The sequence below is a fragment of the Apodemus sylvaticus genome, chromosome 3 (genome assembly GCF_947179515.1).
Source record: "Apodemus sylvaticus chromosome 3, mApoSyl1.1, whole genome shotgun sequence".
In the NCBI taxonomy this organism is placed as follows: domain Eukaryota; kingdom Metazoa; phylum Chordata; class Mammalia; order Rodentia; family Muridae; genus Apodemus; species Apodemus sylvaticus.
Genome location: NC_067474.1, coordinates 102197532 through 102218509, shown reverse-complemented (window position 1 = coordinate 102218509; position 20978 = coordinate 102197532). Strand labels below are relative to the sequence as shown.

At 39.4% G+C, this 20978-nt stretch overlaps 1 protein-coding gene and 1 pseudogene across 1 annotated transcript; both read right to left on the bottom strand.

Annotated features, from left to right (window-relative positions):
- Positions 1-7439: 7439 nt before the first annotated feature.
- On the bottom strand, positions 7440-8011 carry LOC127679978 (interferon alpha-12-like; annotated as a pseudogene).
- Positions 8012-20129: 12118 nt separating this feature from the next.
- On the bottom strand, positions 20130-20699 carry LOC127679976 (interferon alpha-1-like). The gene has a single exon (XM_052175538.1). It carries the CDS (start codon positions 20697-20699, stop codon positions 20130-20132), a length of 570 nt encoding a protein of 189 aa, XP_052031498.1.
- Between the last annotated feature and the right edge of the window lie 279 nt (positions 20700-20978).

The following is a 20978-nucleotide window of genomic DNA, read 5'->3' as shown; positions in this document are numbered from 1 at the left end:
ACTTCTGTAGGCTTCTTGTATATTCATGGGCATCTCTATCTTTAGGTTAGGGAAGTTTTCTTCCATAATTTTGTTGAAGATATTTGCTGGCCCTTTAAGTTGTAAATCTTCACTCTCATCAATGCCTATAATCCTTAGGTTTGGCTTTATCATTGTGTCCTGTATTTCCTGGATATTTTGGGTTACAAGCTTTTTAGATTTTGCATTTTCTTTGACTGTTGAGTCCATGGTTTCTATAGTATCTTCGGCATCTGAGATTCTTCTATCTCTTGTATTCTGTTGTTGATATTTGTATCTAAGGTCTATGATTTCTTCCCAATTTTTCTATCTCCAAAGTTGTCTCCCTTTGCGATTTCTACTTCTGTTTTTAGATTCTGGATGTTTTTACTCAGTTCCTTCACTTGCTTGTGTTTTCTTGTAATTCTTTGAGAGATTTTTGTGTTTCCTCTTTCATGACTTCTGCCTGTTGATCAAATTTCTCCTGTATTTCTTTAAGTGATTTTTGCATTTCCTCCTTATTGGCAACTATTTTTTGACCCATATTCTCCTGAATTTCTTTAAGTAATTTTTGTGTTTCCCTTGTATGGGCTTCTATCTTTTGATCATTTTTCTCCTGAATTTCTTTAAGAGATGTATTTATGTCCTTCATGTGTTTCTCTAACAGCATCATGACCAGTGATTTTAAATCCAATTCTTGTTTTTCTGGTGTGTTGGGGTATCCAGGACTTGCTATTGTTGGAGAATTCGGTTCAGATGCTGCCATAATGCCTTGCTTTTCCTATGTTTGCTTTTAGCCATCTAGTTTTCACTGGTGTTAGATGGTCTTATTGTCACTGGCTGGTGCTTCAACCTCCTGTGGACCTTTAAGGCTATTTCAGTGACACCTGATGCCTGGGCTTCCAGATTGCTGATGTGCTGCCTTCCTCTTTTGTGCCCTTGGAACCCTGCTGAGTCTTGCCCCAAGCAATGTTATACTTGGGTTGTCTCAGTGAACCAGGTGCTCCCTGACTGCTCTGTCATGGAGCTAAGACAGCTAAGAGTCACTTCCTCTGCTGATCCCGACATAGGACACAGGCCCCATGACAGACTGGCTGGTAGATGAACTGCCTATGTGCTCAGGTCCTGGGTGCAGGCAGACCCTGGGTGGTTTGCGCCTCTAGAGATCTTAACCTCTGGATATCTCAGTACCTGGTGCTGCTTTTCTGCTCTGGCAGGCAGGGAAGATGGCAGCAGGGAGTCACCCCCCTCTGCTGATCTCCATGTAGGACCCAGGCCCCATGGCTAGCCGGCTGGCAGATGAACCGCCTATGTGCTCAGGTCCTGGGCACAGGCAGACTCCTGGCAGTTTGTCTGTGGCTCTTAACTCAGGATATCTCAGTACCTGGCGCTGCTTTTCTGCACCACCAGGCAGGGCAGATGGCAGCCTCAGCCTGCTTTCTTATAGACTACCAGCTCAGGGATGGCACCACCCACAATGATCCCTCTCCTCCTTGATCACTAATTGAGAAAATGCCCCACATCTGGATCTCATGGAGGCATTTCCTCAACTGATGCTCCTTTCTCTGTGATAGCTCCAGCCTGTGTCAAGTTGACACTCAAAACCAGCCAGTATATTTGTAAATTATTTCCCCAATGTTTTACTTGAGTGAAGCATGTTGATGGACTATAATAGATGTGTCCTGAATGATAAAATCAAACCATCTAGGATTCTTTTCCCAACTACACAAAGGGTGACTAAAAGAATGTTCAGAGGTGGAGAAGTCAATAGTGTCCTTGCATTTTAAAAATTCATTTGTGAAGGATTTTTACATGTGTCCCACAGTACATAATACATAGCAGTTGCACATTCACTCATCACAAAAATAAATTCTAGACTACTGCTCAAAATGCCTGGCCTGTCTGGGACCTGCCTGGGCACCAAGAGATGCAAGAGCCTCTGCACAGTCAGGGACACAATCCTTCCAGTTTCCATCTGAGCTGTGTTATAGCCTTCCAACCCTTATCCTACTCAGAGAAAGCTTGAACCTTCCCCCCCCCCCAGGAGTTCTGACACAATTAGATGCACATGCTCACAGACACAGCCTGATTGCCAGGAGTTCTGACATACTCAGGCTCACAGACTCACAGGAGGGACAGGCTCCAGTCAGAAACAGCAAGGCCAGTTAACATCTGAGATAACCAGATGGAAAGAGGCAAACACAAGAACATAAGCAAAAGAAACCAATGCTACTTGGCATCTTCAGAACCAGGTTCTCCTACCACAGAAAGCCTTGGGTACCCAAACACTCCTGAAAAGCAAGATTCTGATCTAAACTCCCATCTCATGATTATGCTAGAGGACTTCAAGAAGAACATAACTTTAAAGAAATACAGAAGAACACAGGTAAACATCTAGAAGCACTTAAAGAGGAAACACACAAAGACAGTATCTGAACTAGCAAAATCAAAAATGAAAAGGAAGACATAACAACAGAAACTGAAGAAATTAAAAGAAATCATCAGATCCTACTACAAAAGTCTATACTCAACAAAACTAGAAAATCTAGATGAAATAGATGATTTTCTAGACAAATACTAGGTACCAATGTTAAACCAGGATCAGATAAACCATCTAAACTGTTCCATGACCCCTAAAGAAATAGAAGCAACCATTAAAAGTAACAAAAGGAACATTACCTAATTTGTTCTATGAAGCCACAGTTATGCTGATACCTAAGCCACACAAAGACCCAACAAAGAAAGAGAACTTCAGACCAATTTCCCTTCTGAACATTGATGCAAAAATACTCAATAAAACTCTTGCAAACTTACTTAATCAAAGAACATATCAAAAACAATCATTTACCATGATCAAGTAAGTTTCATCCCAGGGATGAAGGGATAGCTCAATATACAGAAATACATCAATGTAATCCATTATATAAACAAGCTCAAAGAAAACAAACCACATGATAATCTCATTAGATGCTGAAAAGGCCTTTGATAAAACTCAACCCTTTCATGATAAAAGTATTTGATAAGGCCTTTGATAAAACCCTTTCATGTTAAAAGTCTTAGAAATATCAAGAATTCAAGGCCTGTACCTAAACATAATAAAAGTAGTATACAGCAAACTAATAGCCAACATCAAACTAACCGACTTGAAGCAATCCCACTAAAATCAGGTACTAGACAAGGTTACCCACTCTCTCCATATCTATTCAATATAGTACTCAAAGTTCTAGCCAGAGCAATTAGACAACAAAAGGAGGTCAAAGGATATAAATTGGAAAGGAAGAAGTCAAGATATCACTATTTGCAGGTGATATAATAGTATAATTAAGTGACCCCCAAAGCTCCCCCAAAACTCCTACAGCTGATAAACAACTTCAGCAAAGTGGCCAGATATAAAATTAATTCAAACATCAGTAGCCTTCCTCTACTCAAAAGATAAATGGGCTGAGAAAGAAATTAGGAAAATGACACCCTTCACAATAGTCACAAATAATATAAAATATGTTGGTGTGACTCTAACCAAGCAATGAAAGATATGTATGACAAGAACTTCAAGTCTCTGAAGAAAGAAATAAAAAAAAAAATCTCAGAAGATGGAAAGATCTCCTATGCTCATGGATCCGCAGGATTAACCTAGCAAAAATGGATATTTTACCAAAAGCAATCGAAAGATTCAATGTAATCCCCATCTAAATTCCAACTCAATTCTTCATAGAGTTAAAAAGAGTAGTTCTCAAATTAATCTGGAATAACAAAAAATAATTCCAGGATATTTAAAATCATTCTTAAAAAGAAATGAACTTCTGGGGGAATCACCATCCTTGACCTCAATCTGTAAGAGCAACAGTAATAAAAACTGCATGGTATTGGCACAGAAACAAACCGGTAGATCAATGGCATAGAATTGAAGACCCAGAAATAAACTCATATACCTAAGGTCATCTGATCTTTGTCAAAGGAGCTAAAATCATCCAGATGAAAAAAGACATCATATTAAACAAATGGTGCTGGTTCAACTGGCAGTTGGCTTGTAGAAGAATGCAAATAGATTCATTCTAATCTCCTTGTACAAAGCTCCTTAAGTACAAGTGGAACAAATATCTCCACATAAAACCAGATACACTGAATTTAAAAGAAGAGAAAGTGGGAAAGAACTTTGAACACATAGGCACAGGGGAAAATTTCCTAAACAGAACACCAATATCTCAGGCTCTACGATCAACTATACACAAATGGGACCTAATAAAACTAAAACGCTTCTAAAAGGCAAAGGATACTGTAAATAGGACAAAACAGTAGCCTACATATTGGAAAAAGTTCTTTACCAACCCTAATCTGATAGAGGGATAATATCCAATATATTCAAAGAACTCAATAGGTTAGACTACAGATAACCAAATAACCCTATTAAAAATAGGGTATAGGAATTTTCAACTGAGGAAACTCGAATGGCTCTGAAGCATCTCAAGAAATGTTCACCATCCTTAGTTTTCAGGGAAATGCAAACCAAAATGACCCTGAGATTCTACCTCACATCAGTCAGAATGACTAAGATCAAAAACTCAGGTGACAGCAGATGCTGGCAAGAATGTGGAGAAAGGGGAACACTCCTCCCTTGCTGGTGGAATTGCAATGGTACAACCACTCTGGAAATCAATCCTGCAATTTCTCAGAAAATTGGAAATAGTTCTACCTGGGGTCCCAGCGATACTACTCCAACATATAACAAGGGCACATGATCCACTATGTTCATAGCAGCCTTGTTTATAATAACCAGAAGCTGGAAACAACTCATATGTTCCTCAACAGAGGAGTGGATACAGAAAATGTGGTACATTTACACAATGGACTACTACTCAACTATTTAAAACAATGACTTCATAAAATTCACGGGCAAATGGATGGAACTAAAAAATATCATCCTGAGTGAGGTAACCCAGTCACAAAAGATTACACGCATGGTTTGTACTCACTGGTCAGTGGATATAAGCCAAAAAGTTCAGAACACCCATATATAACTTACAGACCATATGAAGCTCAAGAAGATGGAATACCAAAGTGTGGATGCTTCAGTCCTATTTAGAAGGGAGAACAAGATAATTATGGAAGGTAGAGGGAGGGAGGTACCTTGGAGGGAGAGAGGAGGGGAAGGAAAAAGGGGGAGCAGGATCAGGAGTGGGAGAAGACTGGTGGAGAAATTCAGAGTTTAAGGAAATTGAACAGAGGTATGTAGCAGTGGGAGATGGGGAACTAGTGGTAGACATTAGAAAATCTCAGATGCCAGGGAAGCAAGAAGTCTAATGGAAATGCAGGGACAAAGAGTAAAGCAGAGACTGAAGGAAAGGTCATCCAGAGACTGCCTCACCTAGGGATCCATCTTATCTGCAGACACCAAATCTAGACACTATTGTTGATGCCAAGAAGTGCTTGTTGACAGGAGCCTGATACAGCTGTTCCTTGAGAGGCTCTGCCAGAGCCTGACCAATACAGCTGTGGATCCTCACAACCAACCATTGCACTGTGCACAAGGACCCCAATGGAGGTGTTAGGGGAAAGACTGAAGGAGTTAAAGGGGTGTGCAACCCCATAGATGATAGAACAATATCAACCAACAGGACCCCTACTTCTACCCAGAGCTCCCAGGAACTAAACCACCAACCTAAGAGTACACATGGAGGGACCCATGGCTCTAGCTGCATATGTAGCAGAGGATGGCTTTGTCTGGCATCAATGGGAGGGGAGGCTCTTTGTCCTGTGGAGGATCAATGCCTCAGCATAGGTGAATACTAGGGTGGCGAGGCAGGATTGGGTGGGTAGGTAGGGAAGAACCCTCTTAGAAGCAGGGTGGAGGGGGGATAGGATTGGAGGTTTGCAGAGGGAAAACTGGGAAAGAAGACAACATTTGAAATATAAATAAATACAAAATAAAGTAATTTTTTAAAAGAGGGCAACACATAAAATTGGGAGAGAATACTGGAGTCCTAAAGGATATGTTTTATGCAAAATTTAAATCCTTGTTTAGGTTTGTCCCAAAGGATAGTTATTGAAGCTGATATGACTGGGTCTCACTCCAGATTTCTTCTCAGGATATATGCCATTTGTCACTGTCTAGGCAGGATAGTTATTACAGTGTGCTGTATTTTCATACTATGTATATGGCTTCACTGGTATTTGTTCTTCTAATAATTTAGACACTCCTAGGTGTTAACAGTAGACTAACGGAGAACAGGGCCAGAGAACACAAATGCTGCTAAAGTCTGGAGAATCCTTTCAAAGCACACTAAGTTATAATGAAGGGAATCTAACCGGTCTAAGCCCGGCAAACAGGGCTCTGACAGACCTTGCTCCTCTCCTCCAATCCCTCTGCCTTGCTATAAAGCATTCGATGAGAACTGTAAAGCTAGCCATCAAGGGCTATCCCCTTATCTGTCCATTTCATTCACCTAAGCATGGCTACCAAGGTTCAGCTATCAAAGTACTGAAAACCAGCAAGCAAAAGCCCCTTGTGGTTGCCCCAATTAAGCTGTACAATATTAAACATCTCATCCTAACACAGGTTTTTCCCTTTTTACTTTTATAAACTGCGATTTGTCTATGGGCCATGTTTGTCTCATCTCTATCCAGAGGCAGTCCTTTGTCCCCCAACTCCTAGGACAAGTATCTCTGCCCCTTCTCCCTTGTTCCCTTCTCCTTCTTCCTAGTCCCCTATCACCAGCCTTTGTCTCTTATTCTTGGTCCTTTGCCTTTTCAGGTCAAATAAATCACCTTGTGCTACGAACATGGTTGTGGAGTATCTTGTACAAATACCAGTTCCTTTACACAGTTTGACAGGAGCAAGATCTTATACCTGATCACTGCACAGCATGTTCTCTGTGCATTCAGAAGAATATGATACACAGGAGAAAAGGGAAGGCTTAGGAATTAACCATGAATGGACAAGAAGCACAAGACAGGTATATCTAATTGCCTGAACACTATGCAATGTCATATGCATGTACAATACTTGGAAGCCTGATTATGTATATAATTTCTTTACTGAAAAATAACACTTTAAACAATATAAAAATTTTAAATATAAAAAAAGTAAAAATAAGACAAGTTATATTTAGTAATAATTTATAAAAATATAACTATCAAATTATACTGTAATATATGTTATATCACATAGTTAATAAGTGAATAAACACATAAAATAAATAAATAAATAGATAAATAAATAAATAAATAAATAAAAGTGTAAAAGCATACATACATACATACATACATACATACATACATACATACATAGAAATGAACGGGAAGAGAACAAATGTCTTTTCAGAAATATTTAGGCAAATTGTTTGAATTCCTGCCAAAATGAGTGACCGTTTTGAGATGGCAGAATCAGAGCAGTGAAATGCAGTGTTCTAGTCCAGAAGAGTCCTCTCCACATGTTGTCTCCGGATTCATTCTTTCTCTTCACTCAGTCTTGCCAGCAACTTGACTGAGGAAGCTAGAGCTCTCCAGACTTCTGCTCTGACCACCTCCCAGGCACAGGGGCTGTGTTTCTTTTCTCTCAGGTACACAGTGATTCTGTGGAAGTATTTCCTCACAGCCAGCAGAGAGTCTTCCTGGGTCAGGGGAGGTTCCTGTACCTCCACCTGCTGCATCAGGCAGGATTGCAGGTTATTGAACTGCTGGTGGAGGTCATTGCAGAATGAGTCTAGGAGGGCTGCATCCCAAGCAGCAGATGAGTCCTTTGATGTGAAGAGGGTCAGGACCTGCTGGGTCAGCTCACTCAGGACAGGGTTGGCTTGAGCTTTCTGCATCTGCTGGGCATCTACCTTCTCCTGGGGGAATCCAAAGTCCTTCCTGTCCTTCAGGCAGGAGAGAGGAAAGAGTGTCCTCATTTGTGCCAGGAGTGTCAAGGCTCTCTTGTTCCTGAGGTTATGAGTCTTGGCAGGTCACATCTGAGAGAGCAGGTTGACCAGTAGTTCAACACCATCAGGACCATAAGGAAAGTACAGAGCCTAGCCATGGTGAACGTTGCCAATGCTAATGGTCTTCTGAGATGTTTTGTCCTGATCATTCCCCTCTAGGTTTTCTGAAGACCATCCTGTGTGGATGCATCTTAAATAGGCAAACACTAGTTTTTCCTTTCTGAATGCCCTCCTCTAACTTTCCAGTTGTCCTTTCACTCTCTTTAACTCACATCTCCTGTGTCTGGGCATTTTTCTAAACCATGCTGCTTTCATTATTGCTTCCTCTTTCACTGCTCCCACCAAAAGCTGTTTTACACTTTTTCTTTTTCTAATTTGAATTTTCATTAACTGTTACAGCACCAATAAACTGTCTTTGTTTGAAATTTACATATTTATTGTAAATCAAAATTTCCTGTAAAATATTCTATAAATGTTAACCAAATTTATTTTACATTTTTTGTTTTATTTATATTGCTTGCAAATTATTTAAATTATAATATAAGATATGTCTACAAATTTCACTCAGTTAATGTACATTGATGTAAAGGTATACTTTAAATTATTTAAAGTCCTAAAATTGGGTTCTTAATGTTGCCTTCATTAAATGTTATATAAATGTATATAAATCTTAATTTAGATCACTGTATATTAATTAGTTACTTATCTGATGCTTATTGCCATCAGGAGAATGCAGGGTCCAAAAATGCTTGCTGCTAAACTAGCTGAGCTGAGTGTGATTCCTGGAACGCAGGGATGCAGTAGAGAACCAGTCCATGTACAGCAGCCCTCATACAACATTCACAACATTGCAGCCTTGTGCATGCTCTCTATTTCTGTCTATCTTTCTCTCTTTCACACACACACACACAAACATACACAGTCACACGTTCACATACTCACTCATTTCTGACAAAGGCACTTTATGTGTGCTGTGAAACTTTGTCTGAATTTCTCTTTGACACACTGAATTCTCCAAGTGTAAGATTTCTTTTCTTTGTTTATAGCAACTTGTCTATAAATTTTTTGCATGAAATATTGTCCTGGTTTTATTCGTTTTATTTGTACATGATCTTGTATCTACCTACGACTCTGACTATGTCTTTCAAATCTTTTCAAGCAATTCAGAACTTTGCTTTTTCTCTAAGACATCTACCAGGATCTTACACATTCTTGGCTCTAAAGCACCTGACAAAAGAAAACCAAGTTGATTTATAATCCCAACAGACCTGCTTCCATACCACAGTGTCTACTTGGAGACTCTCATTTTCCTTCTTTTCTCTGTGTCATTCCACAGGTTGAAAATCCAACATAATTAGTCCAGCTCAATAAACTGAAGATTCAGAAACTATGCATTACTTATTTCATTTCGTGAAGCAAACAGCACAATCTCTCTTTTTTACAAATTAAATATGAGCATAATTGTTACTGATTTTTTTTCTGAATGCCACTATAGCCCCTACTTTTGCAAACACAAGTGTTGTAAATTTTTGAAGACTTACTTAAGAAATAAAATACACAATGGGGAGATAGCTAAGTCAGGAACTTTGTTGTAGTAATTGCAGCAATAGCTGATGTCTCAGAGCCTTGTAAAGTTGAGTAAATGCCTGTAATCCTGACACTGAAGAGAAGTCACAGACATGTACCTGAAATTCTGTACTAGTCAGTGTTTTCTACAGTTGTTGAATTTATAGAATTTCTCTCTCTCTTTCTCTCTCTCTCTCTGTCTCTATCTCCATATTCATATGTATATATATGAAATATGCAAATACATATGTACACGTGTATGTGTGGTATTAGAATGACTTACAAAATGGGGTCCTACCAATTCAGAGACTGTCTGCATATGAGTGTAATTTCAAAGAATACAGTAATTGTTCACTAGGGTGGATTTCTTAGCTGATATTCACTATGTGCCAAATTCCCACGAAGTTAGGCTCCAGTGCCAGTGAAGGAATGGACTTCTAGCACAGGCAATCAGCAAAAGCATCTTTCCGTCATGTACTTACATAGGCTTCCAGCAGAAGACCTGGCTCATAGCAGAGCTGAGTCTTCACACCTCAAAGATCTGAATTAAAGTTGTGTCTTCCCATTTTAGAGATTCTTATTAGAAGTGGATGTTCCACTAGATCTGGAGCAACCTGGGCCACATGTCCCGTCCCCAAGCAGTGCAGAGGGCCAGAGGTGCATCCGGAGGCCAGCCACAGGGAGGTAGCTTGCTCAGGTGAGTCTGTCTGACAAACCAGAGAGGATCCATCTGGAGGCCTCTGGCTGGAGCCTTCCGGTCGCCACCTCTGGATCAGGAGCAGCCTGTGCCACGTGTCCTGTCCCCAAGCAATGCAGAGGGCCAGAGGTGCATCTGGAGGCCGGCTGCAGGGAGGCAGCTTGCACGGGTGAGTCCTGCATTGACAACAAGACCAACTAACACCAGTGAGAGCTAGATGGCAAAAGGCAAATGTAGGAACATTACTAACAGAAATCAAGGCAATATGGCAGCATCTGAACCCAATTCTCCATTAACAGCAAGTCCTGGATACCCCAACACACCAGAAAAGCAAGATTTGGATTTAAAATCATTGGTCATGAAGCTGTTACAAGAACACATGAAGGACATAAATAAATCTCTTAAAGAAATTCAGGAGAAAAATGATCAAAAGCTAGAAGCCCTTACAAGAGAAACACAAAAATCACTTAAAGAAATTCAGGAGAATATGGGTCAAACGATAGTAGCCAATAAGGAGGAAATGCAAAAATCATTTTAAAAAATACAGGAGAAATTTGATCAACAGGCAGAAGTCATGAAAGAGGAAACACAAAAATCTCTCAAAGAATTACAGGAAAACACAAACAAGCAACTGAAGGAACTGAGCAAAAACATCCAGGATCTAAAAACAGAAGTAGAAACAACTATAGAAATCGCAAAGGGATACAACTTTGGAGATAGAAAACCTTGGGAAGAAATCAGGGGCCATATATGCAAATATCAACAACAGAATACAAGAGATAGAAGAAAAAATCTCAGATGCCAAAGATACCATAGAAACCATGGACTCAACAGTCAAAGAAAATGCAAAATCCAAAAAGCTTGTAACCCAAAATATCCAGGAAATCCAGGACACAATGAGAAGGCCAAACTTAAGGATTATAGGCATAGATGAGAGCGAAGATTTACAATTTAAAGGGCCAGCAATTATCTTCAATAAAATTATGGAAGAAAACTTCCCTAACCTGAAGACAGAGATGCCCATGAATATACAAGAAGCCTACAGAACTCCAAACAGACTGGACCAGAACAGAAATACCTCCCATCACATAATAATCAAAATCCCAAATGTACTAAACAAAGAAAGAATATTAAAGGCAATAAGAGAAAGAGGCCAAGTAACATAAAAGGAAGACCTATGAGAATCACACCAGACTTCTCACCAGAGACTATGAAAGCTAGAAGATCCTATGCAGACTCTAAGAGAACACAAATGCCAGTCAAAACTACTATACCCAGCAAAACTCTCAATCACCATAAATGGAGAAATCAAGATATTCCATGACAAAACCAAGTTCACCCAATATCTTACCAGAAACGCAGCCCTACAAAGGATAATAGGAGGAAAACAGCAATACAAGAAGGGAAACTTCACCCTGGAAAATGCAAGATAGTAACTTTCTTTCATCAAACCCAAAATAAGATAACCACACAAGTATAAAATTAACATGAAAAATAACAGGAAGTAATAATCACTATTCCTTAATATCTCTTAATATCAATTGACTCAATTCCGCAATAAAAAGACATAGACTAATGGCCTGGATACATAAACAGGATCCTACATTTTACTGCATACAGGAAACACACCTCAGTGTCAAAGACAAAAACTACCTTAGAGTAAAAGGTTGGAAGACAATTTTACAAGCAATGGTCTCAGGAAACAATCTGGAGTAGCCATTCTAATATCAAATAAAATTGACTTTCAACCTAAAGTCATCAAAAGAGACACTTCTTGCTGGTCAAAGGAAAAACCACACCAAGAAGAACTCTCAATCCTGAACATCTATGCTCCAAATGCAAAGGCACCCTCATTCATAAAAGAAACTTTACTAAAGCTCAAAGCACACATTGCACCTAACACAATAATTGTGGGTGACTTCAACACTGCACTTTCCTCAATGGACCAATCAGGAAAACAGAAACTAAACAGGGAGACAGTGAAACTAATTGAAGCTTTGGACCAATTAGATTTAACAGATATATATATAAAACATTTCACCCTAAAGCAAAAGAATATACCTTTTTCTCAGCACCTCATGGTACCTTCTCCAAAATCAACCATATAATTGGTCACAAGACAGACCTCAACAAATATAAGAAGATCGGACTAATCCCATGCCTCCTATCAGATCACTATGGAGTAAAAGTGGTCTTCAATAGGCAAAAAAAAAAAAAAAAACCCAAAAAAACCCCAGAAATCCCACATACACGTGGAAACTGCTCAAGGAAGAAATAAGGAAAGAAATCAAAGACTTTTTAGAATTTAACGAAAACAAAGACAGAACATACCCAAATCTATGGGACACAATGAAAGCAGTGCTAAGAGGAAAACTCATAGCCCTGAGTGCCTCCAAAAAGAAAATGGAGAGAGCATACACTAGCAGCTTAATGACACACCTGAAAGCCCTGGAGCAAAAAGAAGTGAATTCACCCAGAAGGAGTAGAAGGCAGGAAATCATGAAACTCAGGGCTGAAATCGATCAAGTAGAAACTAAGAGAACCATACAAAGGATCAACAAAACCAGGAGCTGGTTCTTTGAGAAAATCAACAAGATAGATAAGCCCTTAGCCAGACTAACCAAAGGGCACAAAGACAGTATCCAGATTAGCAAAACTAGAAATGAAAAGGGAGATACAACAACAGAAACTGAGGAAATTCAAAAAATCATCAGATCTTACTACCAAAGCCTATACTCAACACAACTGGAGAATCTGGAGGAAATGGACAATTTCCTAGACAGATACCAAACACCAAAATTAAATCAGGATCAAATAGATCATCTAAACAGGCCCATAACCCCTAAAGAAATAAAGGGGTCATAGAAAGTCTCCCAACCAAAAAAAGCACGGGATCAGATGGCTTCAGTGCAGAATTCTATCAGACCTTCAAAGAAGACCTAACACCAATACTCTTCAAACTGTTCCACAGAATAGAAAAAGAAGGAACACTACCCAACTCGTTCTACGAAGCCACAATTACACTGATACCAAAACCACACAAAGATCCAACAAAGAAAGAGAACTTCAGGCCAGTTTCCTTTATGAATATCAATGCAAAAATACTCAATAAAATTCTTGCCAACCAAATCCAAGAACACATCAAGACCATCATCCACCTCGATCAAGTGGGCTTCATCCCAGGGATGCAGGGATGGTTCAATATAAGGAAATCCATCAATTCAATCCACTACATAAACAAACTCAAAGAAAAAAACCACATGATCATTTCATTAGATGCTGAAAAAGCATTTGACAAAATTCTTCATCCTTTAATGCTAAAAGTCTTGGAAAGAACAGGAATTCAAGGCCCATACCTAAACATAGTTAAAGCAATATACAGAAAACCAGTAGCCAATATCAAACTAAATGGATAGAAACTTGAAGGAATCCCACTAAAATCAGGGACTAGACAAGGCTGTCCTCTCTCTCCATATCTTTTCAATGTAGTTCCTGAAGTTCTAGCTAGAGCAATTAGACAACATAAGGAGGCCAAAGGGATACAAATTGGAAAGGAAGAAGTCAAATTATCACTATTTGCAGATGACATGATAGTATACTTAAGTGACCCAAAAAACTCCACTAGAGAACTCCTACAGCTGATAAACAACTTCAGCAAAGTGGCAGGTTATAAAATCAACTCAAGCAAAGCAGTTGCCGTCTCATACTCAAAGGATATGCAGGCTGAGAAAGAAGTTAGGGAAATGACACCCTTCACAATAGCCACAAACAATATGAAGTATCTTGGTGTTATCTTGGTAGTGATATTTCACTAACCAAATAAGTGAAATATCTATACGACAAGAACTTCAGGTCTCTGAAGAAGGAAATGGAAGAAGACCTCAGAAAATGGAAAAAACTTCCATGCTCGTGGATTGGCAGGATTAATATAGTTAAAATGGCCATCTTGCCAAAAGCAATCTACAGATTCAACGCAATCCCCATCAAAATCCCAACTCAGTTCTTCACAGAGTTAGAAAAAGCAATTCTCAAATTTATCTGGAATAACAAAAATCCCAGAATAGCTAAAACGATTCTCAACAGTAAAGGACATTCTGGGGAAATTAGTATCCCAGACCTCAAGCAATACTACAGAGCAATAGTGTTAAAAACTGCATGGTATTGGCACAGGGACAGGCAAGTGGACCAATGAAATAGAATTGAAGACCCAGAAATGAATCCACACACCTATGGTCACTTGATCTTTGACAAAGGAGCTGAAAACATCCAGTGGAAAAAAAGATAGCCTTATAAACAAATGGTGCTGGTTCAACTGGAGGTCAGCATGAAGAATGGAAATTGATCCATTCTTATCTCCTTGTACTAAGCTCAAGTCTAAGTGGATCAAGGATCTCCACATAAAACCAGACACTGCAACTAATAGAAAAGAAACTGGGGAAAACCCTGTGTATATATAATATACGTGTATGTGTATGTGTATGTGTATGTGTTTATATATATGTATATATATTCTAAGAAGGACCAAAGTATCTACTCTTTGTTTTTCTTTCTTCTTGAGCTTCATAAGGTCTGTGAATTGTATCTTGGATGTTCTGAGCTTTTGGGCTAATTTCCACTTATTAGTGAGTGCATACCATGTGTGTTCTTATGTAATTGGGTTACTTCAGTCAGAATGATATTTTCTAGTTCCATCCATTTACCTAGGAATTTCATGAATTCATTTTTTTTAATAGCTGAGTATTACTTCATTGTATAAATGTACCACATTTTCTGTATCCAGATGTTCCTCTGTTGAGGGCCATCTAGGTTCTTTCCAGCTTCTGGCTATTATAAATAAGGCTGCTATGAACATAGTGAAACATGTGTCCTGATTACCTGTTGGATCATTTTATGGGTACATGCCCAGGACTGGAAAACTGGTTTCTCAGGTAAATAAATACTATATCCAATTTTCTCAGGAACTGCCAAACTGATATCCAGAGTGGTTGTACTAGCATGCACTCCCACCAGCAATGGAGGAGTGTTCCTCTTTCTCCACATCCTTGGAAGCATCTGCTTTCCCCTGAGTTTTTTATCTTACCCATTCTGACTGGTGTGAGTTGGAATCTCATGATTGTTTTGATTTGCAATTCCCTGATGATTAAGGATGTTGAACATTTCCTTAGGTGCATCTCAGCCATTTGAGTTTCCTCAGTTGAGAATTATTTGTTCAACTATGTTAAGATTCATCCCATATATAGTTACCAAACTCAGACACTATTGTGGATGCCAACAAGTGCTTGCTGACCAGAGCCTGATATAGCTGACTCCTGAGAGGTTCTGCTAGTGCCTGATAAATTCATAAGTGGAGGCTCACAGCCATCCATTGAACTGAGCACAGGGTCACCAATAGGGGAGCTAGAGAAAGGACCCAAAGAGCTGAAGGGGTTTGCAGCCCCATAGGAGGAAAAAACAATATGAACTACCCAGTACCCACGGAGATCCCAGGGTCTAAACCACTAACCAAAGAGTATATATTGAGGGACTTATGGCTCCAGCTACATATGTAGCAGGGGATGACCTTGCCAGACATCAGTTAAAGGAAAGGCCCTTGGTCCTGTGATGGCTCGATGCTCTAGTGTAGAGGAATGCTAGCGCAGGAATGTAGGAGTGGGTGGGTTAGTGAACAGGAGAAGGGCAATGAAATAGAGGGGTTTTGGAAGGAAATGAGGAAAGGGGATAACATTTGAAATGTAAATAAAGCAAATATCTAATTAAAATTAAATAAATGGAAAAAAGTTGTTACTGTGCCCTTCTCTACATCAGTGGGTCCTGGTCAGTGCAACTCAGGAATAGCAGATAGGGAGAAGTGGATATGTCCATTTTCACACTCTAAATCCTGAAGCTGGACAAACTTGGCAGTGTCTAGCTTACATGGTGTTACTTTACAGAGATATGTCTTTATGGACAGCTATGTGATGCTCCCTGACTCTAAGGTCCTTTCTCTGTGAACTGGATGTGCACTAAATCAAGTCTGCTTATGTGTGCAGGAATGACAGCTCAGTACTTTGTCACCTACTGCATTCTGCTGTTCATGTCCTTTCATTTCTGTGTCCTGATTTTCATAAAAAATCAGGACACAATCTTAATTGATGCAGATTAACTTGGTTCAGACTTCTATTGGGACAACAAGATCTGTGGTTTACACAGGCATGGTTCAACATTTCAGGGCCTCTCGACCCCTCAGTCTCTGAGTTTTGAAGGACCTTTGAACAGAGGAGTACAATGTGTATAAGTAGAGCTGCCAAGGAAATGCTACAACTTTAGTTCCTTCTTAAGAGTAAGCTATCAATTACAACAAATTCCTCCTTTTATGTTTTGTTCTGCCCCTTGGCTCCATGGTCAGGAGAAAGATGTCTCTATCTCTGTCTCTTTACATGATGAACATGCCAACGGGAGGGTTGCCATGTCTGATTCCTCACAGGGAGCAGAGTAATAAGTAAGAAAAAACATATATGACATGGACATATATTGGGGATCTGTGTATTTGCAGAAAATCAAGTGATATCAAAGTAAGCTGCAAATCTGGTAATTGAAGTAGACTTTGTTGGGGATAAATGGCTACTAGTGTGGCTGCTAAACATGTTTCAGATATGACTTCCTGTATTGTTTCTTTCTTGGTTACTACTCCCCTATAAATCACAGATCTTGTTGTCCCAACATATATATATATATGAAGTTAATCTTCATCAATTAAGATTGACCATACCTGGAACACAGATTCACATTGCACCACATAGATGTGCCATTGTGGAGTAGGTTACCTGAACTCTTGAGGTCACAGATCAAAAGACAGTCATAATTCAGTGCATTGACTGAACTTACTGTTGCTGGCCTCAGCAGGCAGAGCAGCAGGTGAAGAATCTCTTCTATGATCTCACATGCTGTTTTACAGCATTCCTAGAGCAGGGTTGGTTGTCTCAGTTTCACAATGCATTATGTACCGATCAAAATGATATGAGTTTGGCTGTGAATTCTTACTAAGAGGACTATACCCAGAGTCCTCCTTTTCCAGAGAACTTCAGTTATAGCAGGCTATAGGCTATAGGAGGGTATAGGAGGCTATACACAAAGACTTTCTATACAGAGTTATCTGTCCATTGTTCAGAAGACCTGACCTGTGGACCCGAGAGCATTTCTCTTCCTAAAATGAGTTTGAAGGGAATGGAATTTTTCTGAAGTCAGTTCTTCTGGGGAAGGGTATGTTGTAATGTGGATGAAACTCTGCCAGGAAACAGAATTCATGACGAACTTGCCTATTTGTTCTTAGCAGGCCAGGCCAGTTGGTGGCTCTCCTCTAATTTTTTCTCACAATTGAAAATTTGGTTTCCTTTCCCTTTCGCTCTTTCTTTCCTTCCTTTCTTCTTTATGTCCTTCTTCCTTCCTTTTTTCCTTCAACTTCTTTCTGCCTTTCTCCTTTCTTTCTTTTTTTATCTTTTTCTTTGATGAAACAGCATTAGGTCATTAGAAGAACATTGTCTAAGGTCTAACATTAAGAGGAAATTCTTATTCATGAGAGTTTCATTCAAATCTTGAATTCCTTTGTTCTGGTTTCAATAGTGGTTATATGGTTTAGGAAAAAACTCCAGTCAGGAAGCAAGAAGTAATAGAAAGCAGTTGTACAATGAGCAGAGTTGGGTAACGAGAGAATGAGGAGCACACGCTGGTGCTTTCTACGTCAGGGAAGGGAAGATAAGGGCAGTGACACTGAAAGATGGGGTCTAGGATATCAGGGAGGTACTGGGATTCTATCAGAGAGAAAACCATTGTGCACACATATATATATATATATATATAATATGTATATTAATTTATACATACATATATAAAATTAATTTTATTATAGGTCATATATACAAGACCTCATATATAATATATATAATATATATGTATATATTTGTCTGTAATTCCACTTCCTGTTTCAGTCTAACACACTGATACTCATATATTATGTTTGTCAGCCATCAATTCTTATTGAATATTGAATTCAATGATTAATCTTTTGTGCCCAATATGTCTAATGGCAGAAGTATTCAGTGAGTTGTGACTGACAGCAAGGGCTTTCTGTGCCTCAACTGTCTGTACTTTCCATTTACTCTTTCTTCTTTCCTGAGGTGTTGGTTTGATGGTCGATGTATCCAATTCTGTTCTATTTCTCTTCTCTACTTTACTAGAAAGACAACTCTGATGTTTGTTTGTGGCACTGAACCAAAAATATGATGTCATTGGAAATGAAAGCTGAAAAGGGAACTGATGCGTCATCTAAATGACAAAGTAGTAGCAAAAAATGTTAGCTACTAAGATAAAAAGTACAAGATCTATGTCCATTAATAAGATAATGCTATGAAAGTGACTAGATTTTCAGATGATCTTCAGAATCAGTGCAATCCAAAACAACTTTCAGTAATATTTCTTTCAGAAGTATCACTTTAAAAATACATGTGGAGCCATGATACCAAAGAATAAAGCAGTGCTGTGTTCATGCTGTCACAATACCTGATGTGAAAATAGAGCTTACATTATAGAGAGGGTTCCTGCACTGGCCAATGTGTACCACAGAACCCTCTTTCAGTACAATTCAGTGAACAGAGAGACTCACAACTGGTCACTGAGCAGAAAATAAAAGACCAATTTCCTGTCCTTAGGAATCACTGAAGAGGGAGAAGAATTGTAAGAGCAACAGGCAGTGATGGCTCCAGTAAAGCTTTGGTCTTGGACACAACAGGGTGGTTACTGATGTGGACTTAGAGTGGCTATGACTGAATGAGCAAGACCAAGCCAGACAAAATATCAGCTTGGAAAACGGAGGCATACCACCTCCCTAGGAGAGAGATATTCAGGTATCCCTAGCAATGGGACCCCTGAGAGCGGCTACCCATACTCAAAGAGATGGTGCTGTACCATGCACAACTACTAGTTGAAAGAAGGTAGAGCAAAAGTAGCAAGATGAGAAATATGAGGAATAGGAGGAAGAGGAGGAGGAGAGGGAAGAAGAGTAACAGACAAAGAAGTAAAAAACGGGAAGAGGAAAGGTTCTGAAAATAGAGAAGGAACAGTGGTCTTTCAATGGGTTAATTTTGGAGTTATTTCACTTCCCTGGTGGGATTTACTCCTAGGACTGGTTTATGAGGCTATCAGGAGTGAGATTAATTCCAAGATTTTTCTTGTCTTGCTATTCTGTGCTATGTAGGCAGACTAATCATTCTTCTTGATCTGTTTTGCATAGCTCTACATGATCTCACTCATATTTAGAACCCAAACAAGTAAATTCATTAATGATAAGAGTAGATGATAGGTATATGAGATCGAAGAATTGAATGCTAAACTAATCCGGGTAATATTTGGTCAAAGTGCACTAAGGAATATGACAAGAGCAAGATTCTCTGGCTTTCTACTGCACAGTATTGTGTCTATCCATCCAGAAGATTATTGCATCCTAGAGAGAAGATGATGAAAATATTTAGGGTTTGTCTAAATACCGTGCAGTCTATGTGTTTATCTTCTCTAATATTTGGAAACTGTTCATTTGTACAATATTTACAGTGTACACTTTAAAGACATTTCAAATCGACTAATCCAAATGATCTTGTAAAGCAAATCTATTTGAATACAAAATAATTAAATAAGAAATGATTTACAACATTAAAATTATAAATCTAAGAGTTAATATAAATACCTTAAATGATATTAATAACACAATAAATAAATAAATACTAAATAAATAATAAACAAGAACAAATGGGTGCAGATACAAACATGGTCTTACATATTGAAAATAATTGCTCAATATTGCTGAAACATCTAGAGAGGTGGATTGTATTCATACTGAAAGTAATGAGAGTTTTTAAAGGAGAGCTTATAATGTGAGATGCATTGTCTTGGTCCAGGAGATCCTCTCCCCTTTGTCTCAGAACTCACTCCTCCTCACTCAGTCTTGCCAGAAAGTTGGCTGAGGAAGACAGGGCTCTCCAGACTTCTGCTCTGACCACCTCCCAGGCACAGGGACTGTGTTTCTTCTCTCTCAGGTACACAGTGATCCTGTGGAAGTATTTCCTCACAGCCAGTAGGGAGTCTTCCTGGGTCAGGGGAAGTTCCTGCACCCCCACCTGCTGCATCAGGCAGGATTGCAGGTCATTGAACTGCTGGTGGAGGTCATTGCAGAGTGAGTCTAGGAGGGTTGCATCCCAGACCGCAGATGAGTCCTTTGATGTGAAGAGGTTCAGGACCTGCTGGGTCAGCTCACTCAGGGCAGGGATGGCTTGAGCCTTCTGCATCTGCTGGGCATCCACCTTCTTCAGGGGGAATCCAAAGTCCTTCCTGCCCTTCAGGCAAGAAAGAAGGGAAAGTCTCCTCATTTGTACCAGGAGTGCCAAGGTTCTCTTGTTCCTGAGGTTATGAGTCTGAGGCAGGTCACATCCCAGAGAGTAGGTTGACCAGTAGCTCATTACTGCCAGGATCATCAGGAAAGCACAGAGCCTAACCATTGTCAATGTTGGCAGTGCTTCTGGTCTTCTGGACTGTTTTGTCCTGATCCTTCCTCTCTGGGTTCTCTGAAGACTACGTTGTGTAGATGCATCTTAAATAGGCAAATACTAGTTTTTCCTTTCTGAATGCCCTCCTCTTACTTCACAGTTGTCCTTTCACTCTCTTTAACTCATGCTTTACTGTGTCTGGGCATTTTTCTAAACCATGCTGCCTTCCTCTTTCACTGCTCCCACCAAAAACTGTTTTTGAGATTTTTTTCCCCTAATTTGAGTTTTCAT